The 24,492-nt window shown below is 42.7% G+C and overlaps 1 protein-coding gene across 2 annotated transcripts in view; it reads right to left on the minus strand.

Annotated features, from left to right (window-relative positions):
* The window catches only part of NPR3 (natriuretic peptide receptor 3), a 52,156-nt gene that overhangs the window by 22,013 nt on the left and 5,651 nt on the right, over positions 1 to 24,492 (minus strand). For both annotated transcript variants that reach the window (XM_032992196.2, XM_042804816.1), the window contains exons 2-3: positions 21,260 to 21,382; positions 16,051 to 16,217 (exon numbers count right to left, since the gene is read on the minus strand). In XM_032992196.2, the coding sequence (XP_032848087.2) occupies positions 16,051 to 16,217; positions 21,260 to 21,382 (290 nt within the window). The remainder of the gene's footprint in view (positions 1 to 16,050; positions 16,218 to 21,259; positions 21,383 to 24,492) is intronic.

Raw genomic sequence — 24,492 nt, forward strand, 5'->3', positions numbered from 1 at the left:
TCACAGTGCTACAGAAGGCACAAAACAGCTCAGAGCACTCACAGCCAAAGACTAAAAGACAGCTGCAGTTATTCTGACCTAAGAAGAAAGCATGAAAGAAGAGGTGAAAGACAGGCTTTTGGTGGAATAACAAGAGCTGATGGACAGAGTGCGCAGTAGGACAGGATCTGCCAGCAGGGGGGTTAACTTTCCAGAATTGAAAAAAAAAAATACAAACCAAGAAACCACAAAGCTCAACAACTGCTTTATGTGCCAGCATTAGAGTCCAAGTGGCCTGTGGATGATCAAACATGGCCTTTCTTGACATGACACTTATTCTCTCAGGAGAAATGAGTCTCTCTAGTTGCTTTACCTCCCTGCTGGCTGATTTACAGCTCGTGGCTGGCATCTGTTTCAAGGAAAGCTGTTTGTCACTTCCTTTGTCCATGGCAAAGACCTCTATGTAACACAGCAACCTTCAAAATCCATTTTGTCAGCTACTTTGCTCTATCTGAAATCTACCCGTGCGACCAGCCTGAAAACCCTCCTCTAGACACTGCACATTTGCCAGATAAACCCTGTCAAAACTCAATTGGCAGTTTGGGGGGTTACTGCCACAGCTCCTTGCCTTGACTCTTGGCTAAAAGCCCTGACATTACATATTAAAAAATCATATTAGAAAACCATCAGAATACACGCAAACCCCAGAATTTTATCTTATGTTGTCAAATAAGGTGAAACTTATGGTAATTCCTGCCATTTCAAATCTTCTTCTAAAAGAGTAATATTTACTGTTTGCAGGTGAGATCACACCTACACTCCCCAGCCAAACCTTATGTTGGGCACACTGTCTAATTTTCACATTATTCCAGCACATGTTCAAGCACCAGTTCTTGAAAGGGAATACAGGATGACATGAAGGGCATAGAGTTTTCCTGCACATTGTCTTGCTCAATCATAGAATTTGCCATGTTCCTACACAGAGAATGGGTTGCACTATGTATAGGACTGCCCTAACATAGAAGGGAGAGAACACTGGAGATGGGAGGAATATTACAGTGTGAAGTAATGGCTGCATATAACTTTGAAGGGATTGCTCTTTTTTTGCTCAATTTTCTACCTGTCTAGGGCTGACTTAGGTTCATTTTGCAGCCCTGTTTCCTGTGACTGTCTCCAATGGATCCTCTGAGTAAAAAGCGAAAAATTTGTTCCATCTGATGCCACTCTTGACGTATTAGAGCAGTGTCCCAAGCCATATAGTCCCAGGAATTTCTTTCTGGACAACACTAACTCTGTTAATGATACCTCATGTATCCTCATGAATGTGAAGGATTTTCTTTCTTCCTTTTTTATTATTTTAACATAGCTTCTGTTTTACATTCAATCCTATCAGAAATGATGAAACAGACTGACACCAAATTCTCATCAACAGTTTTTACACTTTTTGGCCTGTGTTTATTTTAATTTTAGAATATCTGACAGTAAGAATAACTAATACTTACAAAAAAACCCCATCCTTCATTTGCTGCAGGAAAAGGGTTAAAAAGGGTTAGAACAAGTATGTGTTCCATTAATGTTTCAAATAGAGATAAGCGTAACTGTGAAGATGTCTTCACAGATTGCTTGAAAGTCTCCATGGTAAGTAATAATGTGTGGTTCAATATTAGACAGCCCTCAGGACAAAACTAAACAGATTATAAAAGCTGCTACAGATCCACTAATTTTGTAGGTAATTAACAGTTCTTTTAGCTGAGCTCTAATAAAAGGCAGAATTTTTTGATTATAGTATTTTTCACCTTGAATTATGCTATTTTCTTTAATTACAGATGCAAGCTGAGCTCCAAATGATGTGATCATAATTTGCAAGTCAGGTCTACTAATATGTTGCTGTTGCTGACCCATATCGCACAGCAGAGCCACCCCACAACCTGTGTCATCAGCAATGCGAGTGGCAGCTGAGGAGCTGCCAGCTTTGCTGAACATGATTGGAGACTGCAATACAAATACGTGGAACCCCTCCGATGAGAAATCTTCTGTATTACTTTCACATCCTACTCAAGGTACCACATAACTAAAATGCAGGTAAACTAACTGCATAGTTGGGTGAGGTAAGCACCTTTTAATTTCCTACATTTCTACTCTAATTAAGCGTTTTCCACCAGAAAACCAAACCAAACCAACAAAAAAAAAAAAGCACCAAAACAAAACAAAACAAAAAAGCCCTCCCTGGAAATTACATGAATAAATTTTACACAGTTTAAAGTTATAGTTCCCCAAGCAGCTATAGCGTGACCACACCATTCATATATACCAAGGTGTTAACAGCATACACAGCAATGCAAAATACTACCGATGTGGAAGACGGCCAAGATACAGCTATGTAGGACTCAGAATTTTCCATATCCTGCCCACTGACTGTTAAGTAAGCTTACTGTCTTCCATCTGAAACTGCCCAGCTCTGAATCACAGCAATTACAGCAGTTCATACCACTTCAGTGCTAGGTGGGGAGGATCATCATCACTTTTTCTCTACTGCAAAACCAAACTTCCTAGTACATCCGCAGTGATTTTCACGTTGTCAGACTACAGTTCCAGCCAAAATCAGTGAGGACCCTGGGGGATTGCATAGGGTATACCCAGATGTTTTGCAAAAATCTTACCAATTTACATACTTGACATGATGCTCAGATGAGCTAATACCCACTGAAAGTTTACCCTCTTTCAGATCAGTCCACAGGCATGAAACCTGAAACAATCAAGTATGGAAGTTTGATCCTATAAATACATGAAGCTCAACTAACCTCAGCACTATGAATACTGTAAATGAATCCTCATGAATTTTAGCCATACTGTGTTATACCTATAGCATGACACAGTAAGAATACGGCAATGAAGTTCAAATACAGCAACTGTATTTCCAATGTATATATGCTGTGATGTACTTCAAACCAATCCCATGCCACATTGGTTCACCTACTTCATGATCATGGACTTCTCCAGCACATCAACACATTTCAGTTTAGGTGTTTTTCTACTCTCTCATGCTGTTTCAATGTATCTCAATGAAACAGCCTTTTTCTAAGCAGTTGTAATTTAACTGTCAGGTCCCTCTTTTTAATCCTTCTTCACCAAAACAATTATAATTACAGTTCTTCCTTCATGAGCTTTTCCAAGAAATCCTGACATAGCTAACTTTTTTACCTGCATTTCTTGACACGTATCCTTGGTTGTCTTCTGTTGACTGACTCATGCCCCAGCAATACACTCTTCACTGAATTTTGGAGTAGGGACTTTTCTCTTTGATATCATGTGCTGATGTTACACGCTTCCATTCAGGACAGCACCACTCCTGATGCCACTGTTACAGGTACTCCTTTATGTTCCTGGCTGTGCACTTGGGCCCTCAGCAGTTCCTTAAGGAGTTGCTATGCCCTTGCTCTGAGCTGCACAAATCCAGAACAAGGTGCTCATGATCCCCACAGATGACAGACAGATACAACTGATTGAGGTTTACTTTTTTTTTTTTTAAGTTAAAATAGTTACAAACTGATTTTTTTTGTTAAATTTTCAGTTTGCATAAACTTTATAAGATACTCTGGATTGAAGCAAGCTGTAGATTGACAATGTGAAGCCGAGAGAAGAATATCCTCAGATGTGAGCATTATCTGCAAATAGGTGACATGCATTTCAAACCAGTGTGTCCAGTTTCAGCTTTGCAGTAATTCATGAGTCCTACTGCCAAAACACTACCGCAATATCATCCTGCATGTTACCATCATTGTAGGATTATCACAGCTCTCGTTAACTCACCATCCAGCTCCTCAGATCCTCACGTGATTTTTTTAAAGCCACTACACAACAGACACTCACAGAGTTTCTAAATCTCACCTATAGATAATAGTTTCACCCCTGCATCGCAACTGGGATTTCAAGGACTCCCAAGTATAACAAACGCAAAGCCACAGGATTCACCCATAGCCAGATGTCAGAAACAGCATGTCTATGGGTGCCTACAGGCACGGATACATGATCTGACCTGTGAAACCAGCCCAGCAACTGGAAAGGAGGATAAAGCTGTAAAACTGTTTATCAAAGCTGTATGTTTAGATGCCTAATACTAAAAATACAGCCTGTTTGCCTGGGGAACCAGACTGCTTCCCTACCAGAGTTGAACCTTAGTGGTTCAAAGAAACAGGAAGGGAAAGAGAAAAATAATAGAAACACATGCCTTCTCCAGAGAAGGCCATTTCCTCCATATTTAATTCACAACTCAAAAAGGACATATGGCATTACACCAAATTCTGGGCGATGCAGCTGTAGCCAAGGTCAGCCTCTCACTGTATTCACTGATAGCAACTCTCTATAAATACATAAACTGGCATCTGCTCAAGAACACACGAGGCCAGAGCTCAGGACTTGGTTTTCTAAATGACAGATAACTGTCCCAACTCTCATTTATTATTTGGAGTGGAACCCACATCTCTCCCTAGAAAAAGAGGATGAGCATTCCCCAGTGTAAGGAGATGTCACATAACAATAAAACCTTGTGCATAATTAAAAGAGATTTATTCAAATACTGCTGCGTCAATTTCATCTTTCATAGGGAGACAGTGTGTACGTGGAAATCTGTATGAGACTTTTCTTATAGGGGAGTATGTGACTTTATTATGTGAATTCTGCAAGTTTATACTCTGCTTTAAAATTATAGATGAAAAATTCAGCACTGCAGTCAAACAAGGCATCACTTTAACTTTGAGGAGGCTTTTTCCAGCAAGGTTGCCTGCTTGTGTCCATCTCCTTGCCAGTATTTATTGGTACAGCAGCAACGTTGAGAGCAGAGGAGAGGAAAACACGTGCTGCCACCTAAGCACACTGCACACCAGACAGTGTGGCCCCAGGCTGAGGACTTTGCAATTTAAGTGCAAATTGAGAGAGAAGACATAGGTAGAAAAACCAGGGTGATGATTACATCAAGCAGCTCTCCTCTACCACAAAACAGCCTTTTGAGAGACAAACCTACAGAAAGATCACTGCTCTTTACTACACACAGACACCCTGCCACAGCTAAGCGCTTTTCCTTCAGGGTGAGACTGTGCCTTTGCTTGTCTACACTGTTCTACCATGCATTTGGCCAGATGGTACATGAGCTAATGTGCACCCCGGTCATGCTAAACCATTGCTACCCGTGCGCCAACTAGACAAGAGGATGATTACTCCAGCAGGACTGAAATACCACCAGTGACAAACTCCCATCCACTTTAAAGCCAGCTGTGGACCAGAAGCCAGCCCTTTGTTACATAAAAAGGTCTGCTGAAATAAAAGAAATTAACAAAAAGAACATAAAAGTAAATTAACAACCAATATCTGGGGTTTACTTTAAAAAGGCTGCCAATTTCAGGAGTTAAGGGTCAGTGAAAGTTATTTGCTTCCTAGGGAAAGAAAACTAACCACAAAGCCAGCTCCTTTGCTCTTGTATCTCATTCTTCACGCTCTCTGCCTTGTTTTTCTTAATCTCCTATTCTTGAAAAACTGGTAGATTTACTCACTGTCATCTTGCTGGGGCAACCACAAGTTGCTCTTTTGTCTCAACAATGAATTGAAAAGTAAACCAGGCTGCAAGGGAGCTGTGCTGTGAAACACCAGCTAAAACACAACAGGGCACAGTGACAAACCAAGACACAAGGGCATGGAGGAATCCTTCCACCCTACTGCCTGCAAGAGCTGCTCATTCTTTGTTTGTTTATTGCTTTCAACACTCTCCTATGATTATCCAGAACACAGCTTTAAACCCCTAGTGCTTGCTGCCAACAGGCCAGGCAGAAAATTTTCAAGATACAACCAAAACTTTGTCTTTCCATTAAACACAGGCATGGGAATCACCACCTCAGCAGATTTAGAGCCTTACGGACAGTCAGATCATGTTAAGGGGCTCTTACTGTCTCTGATTTGCATGAACTTTGGAAACAAACCCATGGCCTGACATAACTGGGTCTCAGATGCCCCCCAGATCTTCAATGGCATGGCAAAAGCAGGAGGGGGATGAGCTGAAAACTGCCCTGCTCCAGGAACAGGGAGCACCTCTGGGACCAGATTTTCTCCCTGCAAACCTGTGTGGAATTTATCCCTGGGTGTATCCAATGCACTCACTGATTCCTTATGCAAGTTAGTACCAGCCATTTTACCCCTTTGTGGTTTGGGTTCCTGTATTACCTCTTAATATTGGTCTCAAAGGAGTGCAATTGATATAGCTAAGGAGCAGCACTGTTTTGTACCAGAAGTGAACCACATACAGACTAATCATTTAGGGGAATTCTTCATCTATGTATACTTTACACATGCAATATTCATCTATGGAATTTGGCTCTAAAGTGCTCCAGGCCACCTATCAAGGAAAAGGCCAGAATGAGAGAATGCACTAATGTGCTCCTGAGATTAAGGTGAAATCTACCTCCTCATGTTCATAATACACTCTAACTCCAGATAAACAATCAATGCAAAGGATCTCTAGCACGCAGCACTATATTATCTTTTCTTGAATACTGAAGGGATCCCAACTGTAAAAGATATTGCTGTCATTTCAAATTTACCATTCTACTTTTTTAGGATTTCCTGCCTTCTAACCAACTATGTGGTCATTCATGTGATGAGTTACAACACTACATTCAGAAATCATACTTCTAGTCACAGTGGTGAAACACGAGAGATATTAAAGAAGTCAATCTTTTTCAGCTGAACACACACAGAAATTAAAACGTGCTTGCTTTAAATAGATTTTTCTAAGGACCCCATTGATAGTCTGCTGATAACCTGTTATACAGTTGTAATGAATGCTTACATTTTAAGTTAGCATTATGCAACCACTGGGACATTTTAATTGCAGATAAACACCTTGTAACAAAAAAAAAAAAAAAAAAAATCCCAGTCCTTTCATTAAGTTTTAAATGTCAGTGAGCAAGTTTGTTTTTCAAGCAGGAACATATTTCACTTTTCAGGATGACAGAGTCACTCATCTGAAAAAATCAGTTCCACTTGCTAAAATAAGCTAACTGGTTTAAATAAATGCAGAGCTAGGACAAACAGGAAGAACATTTTTTGTTAAATGTTTGTCTTTCTACAATGTGCAATTGTTTTCTAACATTATCACTAAACCACAAAATCACAGAAATACTTTATTTTCTATACTAAAAACTCTCAGGAGTACATGAGTTCTCATGTAAAACTCAGAGAAAAATCACTATATCTCTGTTGAGAAAACTCACATGTTTAAACTGAATTTACCTGTGCTACAATAGCTGGTGAATAAATAGTATGAGGGTGGGATGGTGAAATCTTCAATGGGATAAAAAGCCATCTGATGAAAGGACCATCGTATTTCTGCTTTGCAGCAGGTTAGCAAAGGCTACCCAGCAGAGTGTTTGCTTTAAATACAGTCTTAAGGGCTAGATAAACATGAATGATTTAGGCACAGCCAAAAGTGGTGCTTAGTTTAAAAGTATGCTCAGACATGGCATTAGTCATCTAAGCTCCTTATTCAGTACCAGGCAAAAATTAAGCACACAAAACCAGGATTCACAAGCACCAGCACCCTGCCTCACCCTTGCCAGCAGAGGAGCTGGAGAATGAGGGATGGATGTGACCCGGTTATTCTCACACCGGCAGGTAACAAACTCCCCGCTGCACGGAGATGCAGTCAAGCCTTCACACAGGGAGCCAGTCCTTGCAAATCCCCTGCCCCTTTCATCTGAAAGCCCCGGGGCTAGGACTGCTGTGCTAGCATGACTGAAATTCAGGATCAGATCCCTGCTTTCAGGGAATCTGAACTCCACCCTTCCCCTGCCCTGTCTGGAGGGCATCCTGAGGTGCATGCACCCTGGAGCTGATACCCAGGGACTGGGGGAGAGGGATGACCTGCCAACACCTGGGGTACTTTTGGGCTGGGAGTAAATAATTTGCCAGAATAGCCCACCTGAGGCTGAGGTTGCCATGACAAATGATCCTTTTATTAAATACCAGAGTAAATGGGCATATAAACCTGTAAACAGGAATGGCATGGAATTAATGACAACCCCCAGGCTGCTATTAATCATGCTTTCATTTCAAATAATTTAAAAATTAATGATTTGCCATTTGTATTTTCTTTCAGATACTGGATATCTCATGAAAGGTTTTTAGCTGGCTGATTAACCATGCCTTCACTGGCATACCCGTGAGGGAGGATCCCTCTAGCACAGGAAAGAAAAGGTACAGCAGCTATCTCAGATTATATTTATGTATACCTGTCAGCAGGCAGTAATGTTCCAGCTACACACCTGGAATATGTCCCTCCACCTTCTAGCAGCAACATGGTAGTTAACACCACAAAATTCGAGGATTTACAGCCCCTCCAAAAGGCTAAACCCTCACTCTTAGCTTCTTGATTCCTTGTTGACTGTGTGATTCCTGAGATCCTGCTTGATTTTACTTTCTAAGGTATTTTGTAGTCTGCAGTCTGGTGCGTTAACTGGGTGCATTGTATAAACGTGTGTCCCATCAAATGTAAATGTCCTCCTGCCTACTGAATGTCGCCTTGTTCCCAGCCGCCAAGCAAAGGGCACCCAGAGCCCCTCACCTACCCTCCTCCCATCGTCCCGTGCCCCTTTCTCATGACCCTCTTATTCATTTGCTCTGGGACATAGACAGTCCTTGTCTTTTCAATCTGCCTTGATATATTAGTTCTTCTTAGAATGGACTAAACCTTTTGATTTTTGTCTCAAGCTTCTCTTCCTAATGAAAAAAATGTCTACTAAAGAGAGAAGGAAAGTTGGGAATATGCTCCTGTGGGTTCCTATGGCTCCTTGCACGCACAAGAACACCACTGCCTTTAGTCACACAGCTCATCCTCACAGGCTGACTACATTAACCACTGTGCATTAGAGAAACTGCTAATATCCACTAAATAAAAAATCTGAGCTGGCAGCGCGGTACACTGATGTGCTGTCACAGCCCGGGTGCAGCACACCTGAGACCTGCTGCCTGCCTTCGCTCTTCCAATGCTCAGACACCTGCGTGACTTGACTCACCCACCAGGCCAGCGTGCCCTCCTGTTAAAAGATTTGTCCCCCTTGGAGAATAAATCTTTCTCAGAGCTATGTTCAAGCTGCTTAATCTCCCACCACTCAACCATAAACAATGCATGTGCCAACACAGCAAGAGATCACAGGCGTGAGGTGTTACTGATTGCCATCTATATTGTTCTTTCAGGAAGACTAGTCACCTGAATGTCCTAAAGTTAGACCCTGCCTTGCTGTCATTCAAGATTGCTTCACTGTATTTCAACTCAAGTGAGTACTGAACCACCCCAGTGCAGGACCTGCTCCTCTGGAGGCAACATCCCTTCTGCTCTGGAGCTCCCAAACAACGAAAAGACATTTCTGACCTTGAAGAATTGTCCTTCCTTTACGACCCTCCTGAAGTAAAAAATACCTATCTCCTTCCCCTCAATGCCTGCCACCATCCTAATCAAACACCCTAATTAGACTGTTTGGCTCAGCCAGATTTCAAACAGCGAACTCCATGTTATCGTAGCGTGAGGCTGCAGCATCCAGCACAGCCAGCAGAGGAGAACCCTCCACAGCACCCGTGGTGCCAAGGCTGGAGCATCCCACCAGCCAGCCAGCAAGCACTCTTATCCCAGGAGAAAACAGCTTCCAGCTGCCCACCCAGCACCCTGCTGCTGGCTGCAATGGCACCCCAACTAGGGACAGGCTCACCCAAACCTCCTGCTTCATGCCTTGTTGAGCTGAGGGTATTTTCCACTTAAAAAGGAAACTTTGAATTGAACCTTATTTTCATAACCTACTCAGGGAACAAGGCTTGTAGAAGAAAGTATTAGCTGCCAGAAAGTTAGTTAGCAAAGGCCTTTGATTTTTTAAGTGTCGTTTTGTACAAAATGAGATATACAATCTTTCCTTGCCTTCATTCAAACATCTCAGAGCCAAACCTGAGGGCCACTTAATACCACTATCAAAAATCGTATGAATTGACATAAAAGTGAGACCTCAATGGGAAAAATTAGGTTTTGGATCATTAGCAATGCAAATGGCACAGAGAGGCACTAAAACCAAAAACAGGTTATAAACTTTGTTTGAAGACATATTTTTCACACTTTATTAGTGGAAAATAAGGTGTAATTCTAGCAAGCATTTCAAAGGGAGAGTACCCTGCCCATAAATGTCTGAGTGTCTGTTTAGTAAAGTGGAATGTGAGTATCTGCAAAACCCAAGTAAAAACATGGGGCTATGGAAAATATACAACATATATATGAATATCAACTCTAAACTTTTACATTCCCAAAGAGTTCAGATGTTACTATTTTCAGATATACCTACAGTTTTATGCTATCTTCTCATTGGTTTAAGATAGCTCCAAAAATATGCTTAGACAGACTAGAAAAACTAAACAGAAATCCACTGGAAGAGAGAAGAATAATTTCTTTCTTTTACTGTCTTTTATGACATCTGTTAATGGCGAATAACATACTACTACACTGTAGTTTTGCCTAAGACACCAACATGGAAGACACTAGTCCTTCATATCACTGAGAAAGCACTAACATCAGCAAAAAAAAGTGTCTGCTGTATTCACCAAATTTAGCAGTCCAGAGTTCAACACTACACTTACAGAAATTAAAGAAACTCTCATTAATTCCAAGGGATGAAGGGCTGGTCGTGAAAATCCTAAATATGTTTTACTGAAAGAATTCACCTTGTTAATAAGCTGGCATGTGAACCTGCTTTTTCCGGCTGCTGAAAGCAGCTTGTGGTTTGCCTTTATTCTTTTGAACACAATTAGCAAAGCACTCCAGCAGCTGAATAGACCTATTCATTTCAACAAATTATTCCCTGGCAGGGATTTTTTAAAAAAAAAAAAAAAATCTCCCCAAAACTCTCTCCCATCCTGGTGTAGTCAGAAAAGACACAAAAGCCTGCATATCATTAATCTTGCCTGCCTGTGCCTGAAAAAAGACAAGTGGGATGTACATTGCTGAATACATTACATTTTCAGCATCTCTCCCAGTGACATGACTGAATTGCTCGCTTCTCCCAACCCTTATCTTAGCTGCTGTACAATCCTAATTAAAAGGCTGACGTAAGGAATACACACGGGGGAGAGTCTGGCAGGGATGTTATGGACAAGATGATAAACTTTATGAGCACAGCTACCTCCCACGTAGCTTTTGTAGTTAACTGTTGGAGCTTGAACAGTCGCTCTTATGTGGACCATTCTCATTTCAGAGGGCTGAAAATGTTAAATAAAACAGACTCACCCTTTCTAATAGGTAGTAACATCTCACTGTTCTAATTCAACTATGTAGCCCATTCTTTCACTGAGATAACTTTACAGGCAAATTGGGCTTTGGTTCCCTTCTCCTGCTGCTCATTTTCTGTGTGAAAAGGGCTGTGGATAGGGTAAAACCCACTCATCCACTTCGCAAACAATGCTGTCATGTAGTTAACACAGCAGAAATATTTGTTTAATTAGTTACATTTTCAGCTTTTAAATGAGAAGAGAAAACAAGCCATGGGTGGTCTGTAACCTCAGAAGAGCAAATATCCTGGGTTGTAAAATCATCCCAGCTCAGAATACTGGGTTGGACATAAAAAAAGCATTTATTGAATCCTAGGCCTGAGTCAGGAACAGAAGGTGCATTAAGAGCTTCCAAACTGCAGCCTACCACCAATTCATTAAGCGTTCGGCATTATTTAATAAAAATGGCTTGTGCATATACTTTAACTAAAACACTATTTATTCATAAACAGAGTAACTGTTGGAAGTTATTCACACACCAATTCAGAGACAGTTTCAAATTCTTGCTTCAAGTAAATGCATGCAATTCCCATCGCTGTCTGCCCTCACCTAGCCTATAGCTGAGCTTGTCCTGTATTTTGAAATTACACCAAGGATAAAAATTGGTTTATAGAGACCATGACAAGTTGCTGCTAATGCCTTGATAACTCATTAACATTACAGAATTGAGAAAACTGCTATTATTTGTGTAATAACATTAAAGTGATTCTACTGTCCTTATGCCTGAATCTCGAATTTGAATGGGTTTTTGAAAAAATTCCTCTTTTTTTGGCAATTTTATCAGAGAAGTCAGCCTCCAGGTAGGCAGAAAATAAAATGGTTAGGCTTTCTACAGAACTACAGGATGTTTCTTGAAAAAAAAAAAATCATGCTACTGAATGCTGAAAGGAGGGCTGAGTAGATCTGATGCTTCTGCCCACAGTTCCTTGGGTTACATTAACATGACAGTAACTGCTTTCAGAGTCTGAAAGTGATGATCAAGCAAACTATAATATCTGCTAATGGATTCAGGCAGCTGTTGCAACAGGATGTTGCAATGGGACATTGCAGACAGGGAACACCACCATTTTTAGCCCTTTCCTATGCAACTACTGCCTGCCCAAATGCTTCTAAGATGTTTTCTCAGAACTTCTCTGCCACTCTTATTTTTGATGCTGTCTAGTTAAAAAGTGCTTAAGATAGCTTCTTCCTTCACAGGAGAGATTCCTGGAGGAGTCAGAGAAATTGAATTTTCCATGCTTTCCTGCTCACTCACAGGGCACAGGTTCTTCCACCTTTCACACTTTCACAGGGTAACACCCATGCAGAAACAACAGCAATTTCTGATCTGGAAAAGACATACCCAGAGCACATTTTTCTCTCTTCTGTGTGATTTCACAGCTGGAGATGAAGATGGTCAATGCCCTTTGACCTGTTACTCCTCCAAGGGCTGTATGTGTTCTCCATCTGGCAACTGGAAAGCTGCTGCTTTAGGACTTCGCCCTTTCTGTCTCCCTTATCTTTCTTTCTGTCATCTGCTTATTTTCCATTTTTATGATATTCTTTTTTGGTAGATAATAATGCCTTTAGGATTAGCGCTGGCAAGAGGCCAGGACAAAATGGCAGCACTAACAACTTTTGTTTGAGTTCGGGTCACTGAGAGATAATTTAGACCACGGATCTGGGGCCCCATTTTCCCATGACACTGAAAAAATCCACACAGAGAAGCAGAAAACTGAACGCTTCAGATCCAAACCTCCCTGAGTTCATCCTCCTGAGACACAGCACAAAAGGATGAGGATTATATTTCAACACTCGTAGATAGGACTTGAGATGGGCTGTACCACCGGCTATCTTTCCCCAGAGATTCTGTTTTCAGGAGCAGAATCCAGAGAAAAATCTAAGTCTATTACTTCCCACCCACTCAGCTGTAGGACCTCTCCTTCCCAAGCTTCCCTTGGATAACACAGCCTTGCTTAGCATGCACCCAGGCCAAAATTGCCCTTTTCTTCCCATGCTGCCAAAAGAAGCACCATTAACGAGGTGTTCACTACCCACATATCTTTCAGAGAGGAAGGAAGTGGCCCTCAATTTGGCTTTTTATTTTTCCCCATTGATTTTTAAAATTGATTTTTTCCTGAAGACTGAAGGCTGCCTCAAAATATTTCTCCTCTGAACATGGCAACAGGACAATCAGTTAACAGAATATTAAGTATCTCTTTCCCATTGTCCAAAGTAGGGAAATGTAAAATTCATAAATGATGAAAAACAAACCAGATAGATAATTAAAACTCATAAACTGCTAATGAAGTAACAGAGCTAATGGGTTTTGCTATGCTCAACCCAACACTACTCCTCTCAAAAATGTTTTGTTTTCCCATTGGGTTAGGAGGCTGCAAGAAAGAAGGTGGGGAGTTGCTCTGCGGAGACCTATATAAGTTAAGCACCCGTGTAATACCAGGACACTCTGCATGTGAAACCAAACCTCCTTCCTCCATAGCCATGATCTGTATCTCCTCCACAGGGAGCCCCAGAACCCTACAGCCTCCATCACAAGCTTCCCATGAGTGAAAAACTGATGTTTCGGATGGCAGGAAGTTGTGGTAGGTGTACACAGATCACACGTCCTCCCTTTGCCCTGACAACCAGAGATCAAAAAATGTGTAGAAAGCCAGGTGGGAAAGGAAGAGCAGAAAGAGGAGTAGGAGAGGCAGCAGCAGCAGGAGGGGCCCCATGCCGCTATCTAGTCCTAGCAAAGGCTGACATTTTGGGGTGAGGGAGTAACATGAAAAGCTCCGGATCACAGGTAGGAATGGGATACATGGAGAGGCAGCCCTCTGAGCAAGGCAGAAGATGAGGGTGGTAGGGAGCCAGGCACCCGCGCAGCTGCCCTGGGACAGGCAGGAGCACTGCCAGCACGGGTGGCTGATCGCACAAGCAACTGTGGAGTGAGGAAAAAGAAAAGAGGAATTCTGGCAGTGGATATGCAGCTGTGCAAGGAGTCTCCCCAACAAACACGTCGGCCTGCAAAATCTCTCCCCTGCCAGCAAAGGGCGGGATTTGCTCTCATGAATCCACTTCTGGGTAGTCTGCAGTCTGGATAGACTTGCATCTATCCAGTGTCTATCAACACTGAACTTGCATAGGGTTTGCAGTGGGTCCCCATCCTGAAGAACAGCAAAGCACCCCCCTGTCTGCCTCCAAACCGCCCACAGACAGCATCCTGAACTCTCGGCAGTTTAACACTTTTCTCATCTGGGGAAACGTCACACTGCCCAGACTAAAAAAGCCACAAAACTGTGGGTCTTTAATATTCAAATTCATGTTTCTCACCAATCACAACCAAGAGCACATGGCATATTTTAAAGGTACATAGTGCTAAGTGACACCTGCAAGAGGGCACACAGAGGCAAATTGCAGTCCCATGCCTTCTTCAAAATTCATTTAGCAGGTTCTTCAGAGTCACACCTTGAACTCAGCAGTTGGGGTTTCTCCACTAACCCAAGGCAAAGAATGCCAACAAAAGACTATTTCTGCCTGCCTAGACTGTGAAAGTTTAACAGGAAAAATAAAATGTAAGCCATTGATGTGATTCAAACTTAACATTTTAAGTAAAATATTTAAATAAAATATATTCAAGTTCTAAGCAGCACGGGGTTTCTGAAGACAGCTGAGGGTTATGCAATAAACTGCAGGAAAGCTCATTTATTAACACAACATTCAACTTCATTGTGCTTCAAACTAAAGATGATGCTTCCACCTGTGACGGACACAATGCTTAAAGCAAAGAGATGAGGTAGATGCCTAAGCAGGAGCTGGTAAATAAGGGGTTTGGGTTGCTTTCTTGAGTTTCAGGCATCAATTTCTAGCTCTCATTTCTTACAGCTAAAAACTGACCAAGCTCTCTTCAAGCCTCTTTCCTTTACAAGCGTGTTCGGAAAGTTTATTCCCCATCATGGGGAAGTCTGACTGACTGGGAAGGACTTGTATCAGCATGCAGAAATCCCTGTAGGTATGTGCTATACATTCTTGCTTTCATAAAAAACTTTCATGTGAAAACAGCTAACGAACTACCTTAGCAGTAGCTCAAAAGCAGTTTTCAGAGGCATCTTCCTCCTATATTTGGAGAGATTAAAATAAGACATATTTTCCATCTCTGGAGGACAGTGGCACTTCCCTAGGCTTAAAACAACTCACAAGGACTGTAATGATATTTTAGACAGTTTAAAATAAACAACAAGAGCAACAGTCTAAATATGCTTAGTTGGGAAATAAGACCACTTTTCTCATTCACATCCAGACAAACTTCATCAGATGCAATACAGAGAGTACAAATTTCTGAGATCTGATTCCACCAAAAAAAAATTAGGAGAAAACAAGAAAGAAGACTATAGTTCTTTGCCTGATAAAAAAAGACTAATGATTGGCGAGAGAGGGAGAGAGACCTGGCAATCTGACTTTCTGCAACCTTCCTGCTCATGAACAAGGGGACGAGCACAGGACAATTGGTCATGAATGGTGCTGCACAGACCTAGTGCACCTAGACCAAGTCTATTCTCACTATTTGCATTATTCACAACAAAACAACAACAATAAAAAAAAAAAAAAAGATATTTTATAGGTAACAGTTAGATTTTACACCTGAACCCGGGTGAATCTGTCCTGATAAAGTCTCACTGCTACTTTTGTCTGAATTAGGAGCACGATTTTGAAGATAAGACCTGAAGCCTATCATCAAGTACTTACGTAGTCATCCTCATGTAGACCTTGCTTCTGAATGGAACTTTTCACCTCCAGGGAAAACTTCTCAAACTCAGGCTTCACGGTCCTCAGCAGAGTGACAGTTTGGAGGTATGAGTATGCCTTCTTGGCTTCAAGGTCATGTTTGTCTCCTCTTCTCCATGAGCCATTTCCTAAGGGGAAAACAAGCGTATTTCCAACTACAAATTAGGTACCGCTTTAGTATTGCCTTCCTCCTTCCACCCAGAATTCCCCTCTTCCACACTTTGGGGAGGTGGCAGAGTACAACAGAAAACTGAACCTGCTCCAAGATGTGCAGCAAAAGAGGCAGGATGGAACGGCTGGTGGGAAGTAAATGTGCAAACAGAAGGACAACTTTACTCCCAAGCTGTGCTTCCTTACTTTTAAGGATCAGGATGAAGCCTAAGCTTGAGAAGACATCTCTGAGAAAAAAAATGTGCCAAATCTCAAGCACAGCGATATTTAAGTTAGAACAAGCAAGGAAGGATTTGACCACAACAATTTTGTTATGTATCACTCCACCAGAGACACTCCTGGACAGTCAGAAAGGCACCAATAAAGTCAATAGGATGATCATCACCCCGAACAGGAGGCAGATGGTGCAGCTACTTCTCCCACAGCTCTCCTACTGCAGTCAAGAAGAAAACCATGTGTGCAGTGGCTGCCAGACCAACCCTGCTCTTAATGGAAAAGAAACACAGATATAAAATGAGATCCTGAAATTATGCTTTATTTACATGTGTTTTGTGTCACAGCAGGGGAATAATGTAACTCAGTGTGCTGGCTTTGGCTGGGATAGAGTTAATTTTCTTCCTAACAGCTATTACAGGGCTGTGTTTTGGATTTGTGCTGGAAACAGTGTTGATAACACAGGGATGGTTTAGTTACTGCTGAGCAGTGCTCACACAGAGCCAAGGCCTTTTCTGCTCCTCACACCACCCCACCAGTGAGTGGCTGGGGGTGCACAAGAAGCTGGAGGGGGCACAGCCAGGACAGCTGACCCCAGCTGACCAAAGGATACTCCATACCATGTGGTGGCATGCTCGGCATATAAAGCTGGGGGAAGGAGGTGGAAGGGGGACACGTTTGGAGTGATGGAGTTTATCTGCCCAACTGATGTGTGTGATGGAGCCTGGCTGAGCACCTGCCTGCCCATAGGACATGGTGAATTAATACCTTGTTTTGCTTTACCTAATAAACTGTCTTTATCTCAACCCATGAGTTTTCTCTCTTTTACTCTTCTGATTCTCACCCCCATCCTACCAGGGGGGTGTGAGCAAGCGGCTGGGTGATGAAGACTAACGTTAAGCTCCCAAGGAAGACCTGGAGGCACATGGATCCCTGAGATGAGAGGGGATATGGCCACTTTGCTTGTTATTGAGACCAAGAGAAGCAAACAGTTTGGAAGTGGAGATGCTAATGCAGATGGAGTCCGGGTATCAAACCCGTGGTGCTCCTTGCACAGCACTACCAGCTGCATCACATGCCTGTAAGAGCAAATTCATGGTCAGACCACATCGGTCCCACCAAAGCAGGTGAATGCAGAGCCTGTGTTTTGTCCTCCCAGTACCCCAACATCACCACTGGGACTTTTTTTTGGACAAAATGCAATTGGAGAATTGCTCTGCTTCCTCAGAGAGGACGGGGGAAGGAACAAAGGATCTGCACTTCTCCAGAGGACAAGTCTTTTCTTCTGCTCCTTTTGGCTCCTGTCACTTCCAGCACAGAACAGAAGGCACAGGACCATCTGAGCCCTTTTACCTCTCTCTTCCACACCAGGAAAGCCTTATTAACCACAGCTCAGCACCAGCTAGTACTGTAATCTTTGTAAATACCACAAACCTTCCTAATTCTTAATTTCTTTTCTTTTTCCTTTTCCTTTTTCTTTTTTTTTTTTTTTTTGAAGTGATTTCATTGTCTAAGGAAGACGCTCTAGACACATCTGCCTTGGTTTAGGGATTTCTTTCCCAATACCAAGTTTAACCAGTCAAAATTACTTACACCAGGACGCCATCCATCAGACCTGATGGAAACACTGGAGAGCAACTAACAGCCCACCACCTGGTTTTGCCCTCAGAGGTAGCACTCTTCCGTTCAGTGCCTGCACCCTGTCCTTGTTACTGCTTTGGAAAAAAAATAAACACACATTTGGCAATTGTAAACTAGCATGTCCTGCTAGCTCCCCCACAGGAGGGTACAAGCCCTGCCAAAGACTTAGAACTGAAAGGCCACTGCCTCAGCTGGGTACCTGCATTTAAGGGGTGCAGTATTCAAGAAGTACGGCAGAGACGACACCATGGAGGCCTCTGCTCTAACTCTGCATTTACAAATGGAGTTAACTAAAAAGAGCGACCCCAAAAAAATGGTCGTGCTGGAAGAATGTGAGTTTCTGTCCAGGACACTATACACATTTATTTTTAAAAATCCTGACACTGGGAGCAGGGAAGGTACACTTGCATAACAGCGTTCCTAGAATAATTTACATATTTAAACTCCTTCATGGATTATTTTGCAGGAGGTCATCTTGCCACAGTATTTATGTACAATTATTGCAGCCTTGGCATTTAATATGCCTGCTCTTCTGAAAAATTAAAAATATTCAGAACAGAGGGCAACAACAAACTGCAATATGATCATCTGGACTTAAAGGCAAAGTGCCAATTTGCCAATCACACCCACACTAGTATCTCCAGGCACTGGGAACAAGGACTTTTGGGGGAATGTCTCTGTATTTCTCTTTTATGCTTGCTTTCCACATGTGATGACCATCTGCACAAAAGTCAATTTGTGATACACAGTTACTTCACTCTTCATGGGAAACACATCCACAAAGAAACTGAAAAATTAGTTTAGAAGAATTATTACTTTGAAATGTCAGGAAATGCCACATTTTAACTACACTATATCAGAAGGCAGACAGATTTCATTAATCCCTTGAAAAAAGTACAAGATGACTGGACTACCTGTGATGCAAAGGAGGATGGTGCTGAGGCTCCCACCTGACTGTGAGGCACTGTGCTACACAGAGGTCCCATGCCAGGATGGCACAGCACTGCCCTGTACACAGCTGAGCAAACTGTTGTCTACGGGGGGCTGCATCACCAGGAACACCCACCCCACATCAGCCATGATGCCAGGGTCCCTCCTGCGGCAGGGTCCTGAGCCTGGAGACTGAAACACTGCCTCCTGCAACCTCCCCCATCTCCTAACAAATACCATTTTGGAAAGCAAAACCACTCCAAAATGCAGCAGCCCACCTCTTGCAGCCACTGCTCCTCCGTGAGCATCCCCTTATCAAGAACTTTGGGAACCATCTGTCCCAGACAGCTCCAGTGCTTCCCAGCAGTCATCCTGCACTGATTTCAGCCAAGGCAAGGAAACTATCAGTCGTAGGGGATGATTCATTTGAGCCACTGCAGACACCTAAGGATGAGGTGAATCACTGTCCAGGGGTGCCCATTTCTCTCCTGTGACTCCAAAGGAAGCTCAGCTCACACACAGACTTGTAGCTATGGCCAGATGAATCACTTCTGATGCGTTTCTACTGATGCACAGGGATAACAAGCCACCGCCCCAGCCAGAGGGGCTATCTGATCAGTAGTTTCTAGTGAAGTCAAGCCTGCAAAGCTCTCAGGGTCTACAGAAAATCCAAAACTTCAGGGCCTTGTGACTGCTTATATGGGTAGACCTTCAGCTTTTTGCTCTGGTCCTGATTAAGGCTGAAATGTCAAATGGTTTCACTTATGCCACAAGGGATAAAGTCACTCCAAATTCAACTCAAAGGAAATAAAATCTTGATTCAAACCATTGGCTTTGATCTTGTTCTGCAACTTTACCTTTTAGTTATTTAAGTGATTTCCTTATTACCCGGCAAAACTTGGCACTTCTTCAGCTAACTTAAATGATGTATGTAGCAGTATCTGTACTCCTGTACATATCTACATCTCCAAATTTAAACAGCTACATACATTCATTATAGAGCTTTTCAAACAGCACTGTTTACTGTGAAATAATCTCAGAGCTGATAGATGAATAACAAAGTTTATACAAAAGAATGTAACTTACAAATAACTGATTTATGAAACAAATACATCATCCTTTTGTGAATTCAGTTCTTCCTGTTGGTCAGCTTTTTGAGGTTTGAAAGCAAGAAGAAAAACAAGTTTTCATTCTCTCAACTCCCACTTGGTTTTCAATTTGAAATTAATTTGTTATTGTAGTGGATTAGTTAAGGCAGCCTGCAGGGGGGAAATTATTTTCTCTGCACCTGCGAAAGAGGTTGCTCCTTTCAAAAGCCACATTGACACTTCAGCAAAACCTAGCTCCCAGGCGTAAACTTGCCTCAGCATCAGCCATCTGTTGTTGTTTAAAACTCAGCAAACACATTGCTCCAGAATTACTTTGAATTTAACTGAGACAGCTGTAACAGCTGAGAGCAGGTTTAGTCCCTGCCATGCACTGCCATAATACCAAATGTAAGTGAATACAGGTATATTTCAAAACATAATTGTATTTCATTTACATATTAAAGTCATGTGTTAATTTGGCAAATCTGATCTTTTTTACTTAGAGGTGGAATCAGCCACTTTTATCCACCCTGCTGTAGTAAATTTGGACTGTCCACATCCCATCCAGTACTTTCCCTTTGACAAAACACTGATGACCATTTTTGCAGATGCAGCTTCTGATCAAAAGCCAAACCAAACTACACGCGTGGATCCCACAGCACAGAGGTGACTTCTGGAGACCCAGGCCCTGCAGCTGCCCGTGGCCCTGTCCATTGTTAGTGTCCCCTTCCCACAGGCAGCCAGAAGCAGCCTGCCCTGAGATCTGGCAGTCACAGGGCTGGGGATGGTGCAAGCGACCTACAGCCAAGCATGCACACTGCAGCATGGGGTACCCACACCTGGCTGCTACAACCAACGTCACCATCTGGTGCTGCTTCCCCTACAAGTAACTAAGTAATACCTATAGTGTATCTGGCATCTTGTGATTTGCACAGTGGCAACTACAGGTATGAGGTCCATTTTATTTCCTGCAATACCATAGCTCAAGTGGAAGTTAACTGCAACAACGGGGAGAGTCAGTGGTGTATTCTGGGACTCAGTGCTGCATATTTTGAGGTTAACAAATCTAAAAATATTACCAGGCTTACAGAAGACTTTGCAACATACTTGGGCAGGAAAAGCATTACCATATGATGAGCTGTTGAAGAGTTCAATATTGAAGAAAGCGTAGTCCCCATTGGTCATTCCTTGCCGATGAGCAGCCAACATGATGTTCCTGATTGTGTCACCGCTGGCACACATGATTACAACTGGTGGAAGAAAATGAAAAACACAGATAAGCAATTCAAGAACTTCAGGGAACAGCTTGTTAAGCATGAATGCTGCCAGAGACAGTGACCCCAGCTGTCCTCCCAGTGTTGCAACAAACATGACAACGCAGATGGCAAACAAAGCCGATTTTCCAAACAGCTGACAGAAGACAGGTACCCAACACAGAGAGGCTTCCTCCTCCCTTGTCTCCTCTGAAAATAATTAGAGCCTGTGTGTGATCTAAGTTTTTTACCCCTGCAACATGCGATAAGTTCTGTCTTCAAATGCCTTCAACTGCATATATTCATGGAGTCAATTGCAACCATAAACCTCTGTTGTTACTTTTAAGTGGACATAAGACAATCTGAAGATGAAGAATTAAGGTGGTACAATGACATTACCACTTTCATTTCCATTCCACTGAAAAGTTTCTTGTAGATTCACGTCATCTACACCTCATCTATCTGAAATTTAGGTATCTAGTCTGGAATTTGTTGACTCTCTACAGCTAATGGGGAGCAACATCTCTGCAGCTGTCTAGGGACGGTGGTACGAATCTCTCCAGAATGTGACCTTCTCTCCAGAGACGATACCGTAAGCCTAGGCGATGACCTTTGATGACACGCTTAATATTCAGAAACGGGACAAGCAAGTGCCACTTTCTGAGGGTGAAGATTAAAGGTAGCTACAAGATTACATCACAGAGCCTCATTCATCACAGACCAAGAGCTAAGCAGGGGCTCTGCAACTACAGTGGGACCTAGAAGCCTGCAGGTGTGCTCTGTGTGGGCACCATCACACCCACTGTGACAACTGTGGTTGAGAGGTCTCTTCCCCAATCTGCTGGGCAGGGGGGACTACTCCCCTTGCTCACCCTTCCCTCTGCAAAGGGAAAGCAGAAACCCAGGCAAGGTCTTCAGCAATGGGGAGATACCTCCCACAGGGAGCGCATTAGACTATAAAGTTTTATATAGGTTCACAAGACTATGGGTATGAAGCTACTGACATCAGAGGGAGCAGCAAAGCATTGTACCAGTGCGTGCTTCAGGGCTACATCCTACAGCAGAGTTGTAAGAGATCCTGTTGGGACAATGATTTGAAACCAACTGCACGCACATTTCCAAGAACGCCGTCACGCATGGCAGGGCTCAAAAGCAACAACAATGTACGCAAATATTTTCACCCCAACAATAAAACTGAATCAAAACCACATTCATCTTTTCTGGGTAGAAGTGTTTGCTATTATAAGAAACGAAAAGGCCAAACAGGCCAAATCTTTTCGCACACAATGAATCTTTTCCCATCACTTTTCTGGTTGGATGCCATCACAGGCATAAAGCTCCAGATGCGCCGCTGGGGTGAGTCACGTTCGGTACATCCCCACGCTTCAGGAGAGTTACCATGCATAGCTCTGTCCTACTGATCATAGCAGAGTAATGTAATAATTTCCAGAGCAACAGAGCAGGACATATTTCACGACCATTGTGAAGTATATTAGCATGAAGGAAAAGAAGAAGAAAAAAATTCTTACATTAAAATTTGGATCAAATCTTTTCCAGATGCACATCAGGAACAAATTTGTCTCACTGTTCCTAATTTCAGCATAGGTGAGAGATTTCCTTTTGAAACATTTCCTTGCTGCCCTCCCAATTCTCCCTTGGCTTTGTCTTTATAATTCACATCTATCACAAAAACATAATCTGTAGATGGAATCAAAGAGAATCCCACAACACCAGTAAAAGACCTTGAGCAAAAGAAATAAAAAAAAAAAAAAAGAGTGGGGGGAAAAACCCTACTTTAAAATACATTAAATCATATTTTGTAAGCCTCTGAAGAAACATAATGGAAGTAATATTAATTATTTGGATGTGGTTTTTAACCCAGAAGGAGAGCAAAGATTACATATTTCAAGATTTTGAAGCAAATAAGCTATGGGGATGTCCCTTGCAATCTTCCAAAAATGTAAATTATGTATATTTAATCTGCATCTGTACCTTACTGTTGTGTACATACAGATGCATACGTGCAAACACATACAAAATGTTCTCCCTCCAGTATAATACATGCAGACCACAGTAATTCTAATATTAATATTCTGAATTTATTGACTAGGATTATTGACTCATCCTGCAAATACTTAAGAGTTTAATTCCACTTAAAGGAGTATGCATTCCCTTTACTACACACATCCCTTGGACTACATGCCTATGCAAACTGCATTTAAGCACAGTCCTGGCTTTGCAACCATTATGGTAAACCTGAGCGTACAGCATCAAATCTGCAGCGTGGCTAACCAAGCCTACAAGGGAGCTTGAGCTACTTAATGAAATTCATTAAAGACAAGTGGCTAACTTTTACCAGCACATTTTTCATCATGATTTTGTTGTGGCTCCAAGGCCTGAGACTTTTGAAGCGGCTCCGGGGACTGAACAGGCAGCTGCTGGCAAACAGGGGTGCATGGTTGAGCGTGCCCCTGCCCCCCGAGCCCCCGAAAGCTCAGTGCAAACTCCCAGACAGCAGCAACCTAACCCATAGGGCCAGTCCCTGCCCCAGGTCCCCATCAGCCGACTGGTGGGGCAGCTTCTTTCTCAGCCCTGGGAGAGTGTCAAGCGGGTATCCTGCCTCTGCTTGAAAGCCCACTCCCACCCAGGTGGCTCAAGGAAGCCCAACCACTCAGGTGGGACCACCACCACCAGCAGGCTCTGGAAACAGAGAAGGTCAGAGCCCAGGACTGTGTCACGGTAGGTGTGACACAGGAGCCCTTAAAAACTGGTGAGAAAACCAACCAACCAAAAACATTTCTAGAAAGTGCTCTGGACAGTGCCCTGTTGCCCACAAGTTCTGCTGCCCCACTGGGGGGACCTTCAAGGAGTCCCCAGGAGAAATGAAGAACCCAACCAGTCAGTCAAGGCACATGGTGCATCCTTCACATGATATATGGCTTTTAAATACTGTGACAACCTGAAAGATGATGTGAGCAGCAGGACCACTGCACAGGCCCAAAGGAGCATGCCAGGCAAGTCCTGCAGTCAGTCATTACAGTTAGAATGACACAACTGGAAGCTGAAGGGCCCCACATGCTGCATTTCGCAGTAGCAGCATGAGCCAG

The sequence above is a fragment of the Tyto alba genome, unplaced genomic scaffold (assembly GCF_018691265.1).
Source record: "Tyto alba isolate M040663 unplaced genomic scaffold, T.alba_DEE_v4.0 Super-Scaffold_42, whole genome shotgun sequence".
NCBI classification, from domain to species: domain Eukaryota; kingdom Metazoa; phylum Chordata; class Aves; order Strigiformes; family Tytonidae; genus Tyto; species Tyto alba.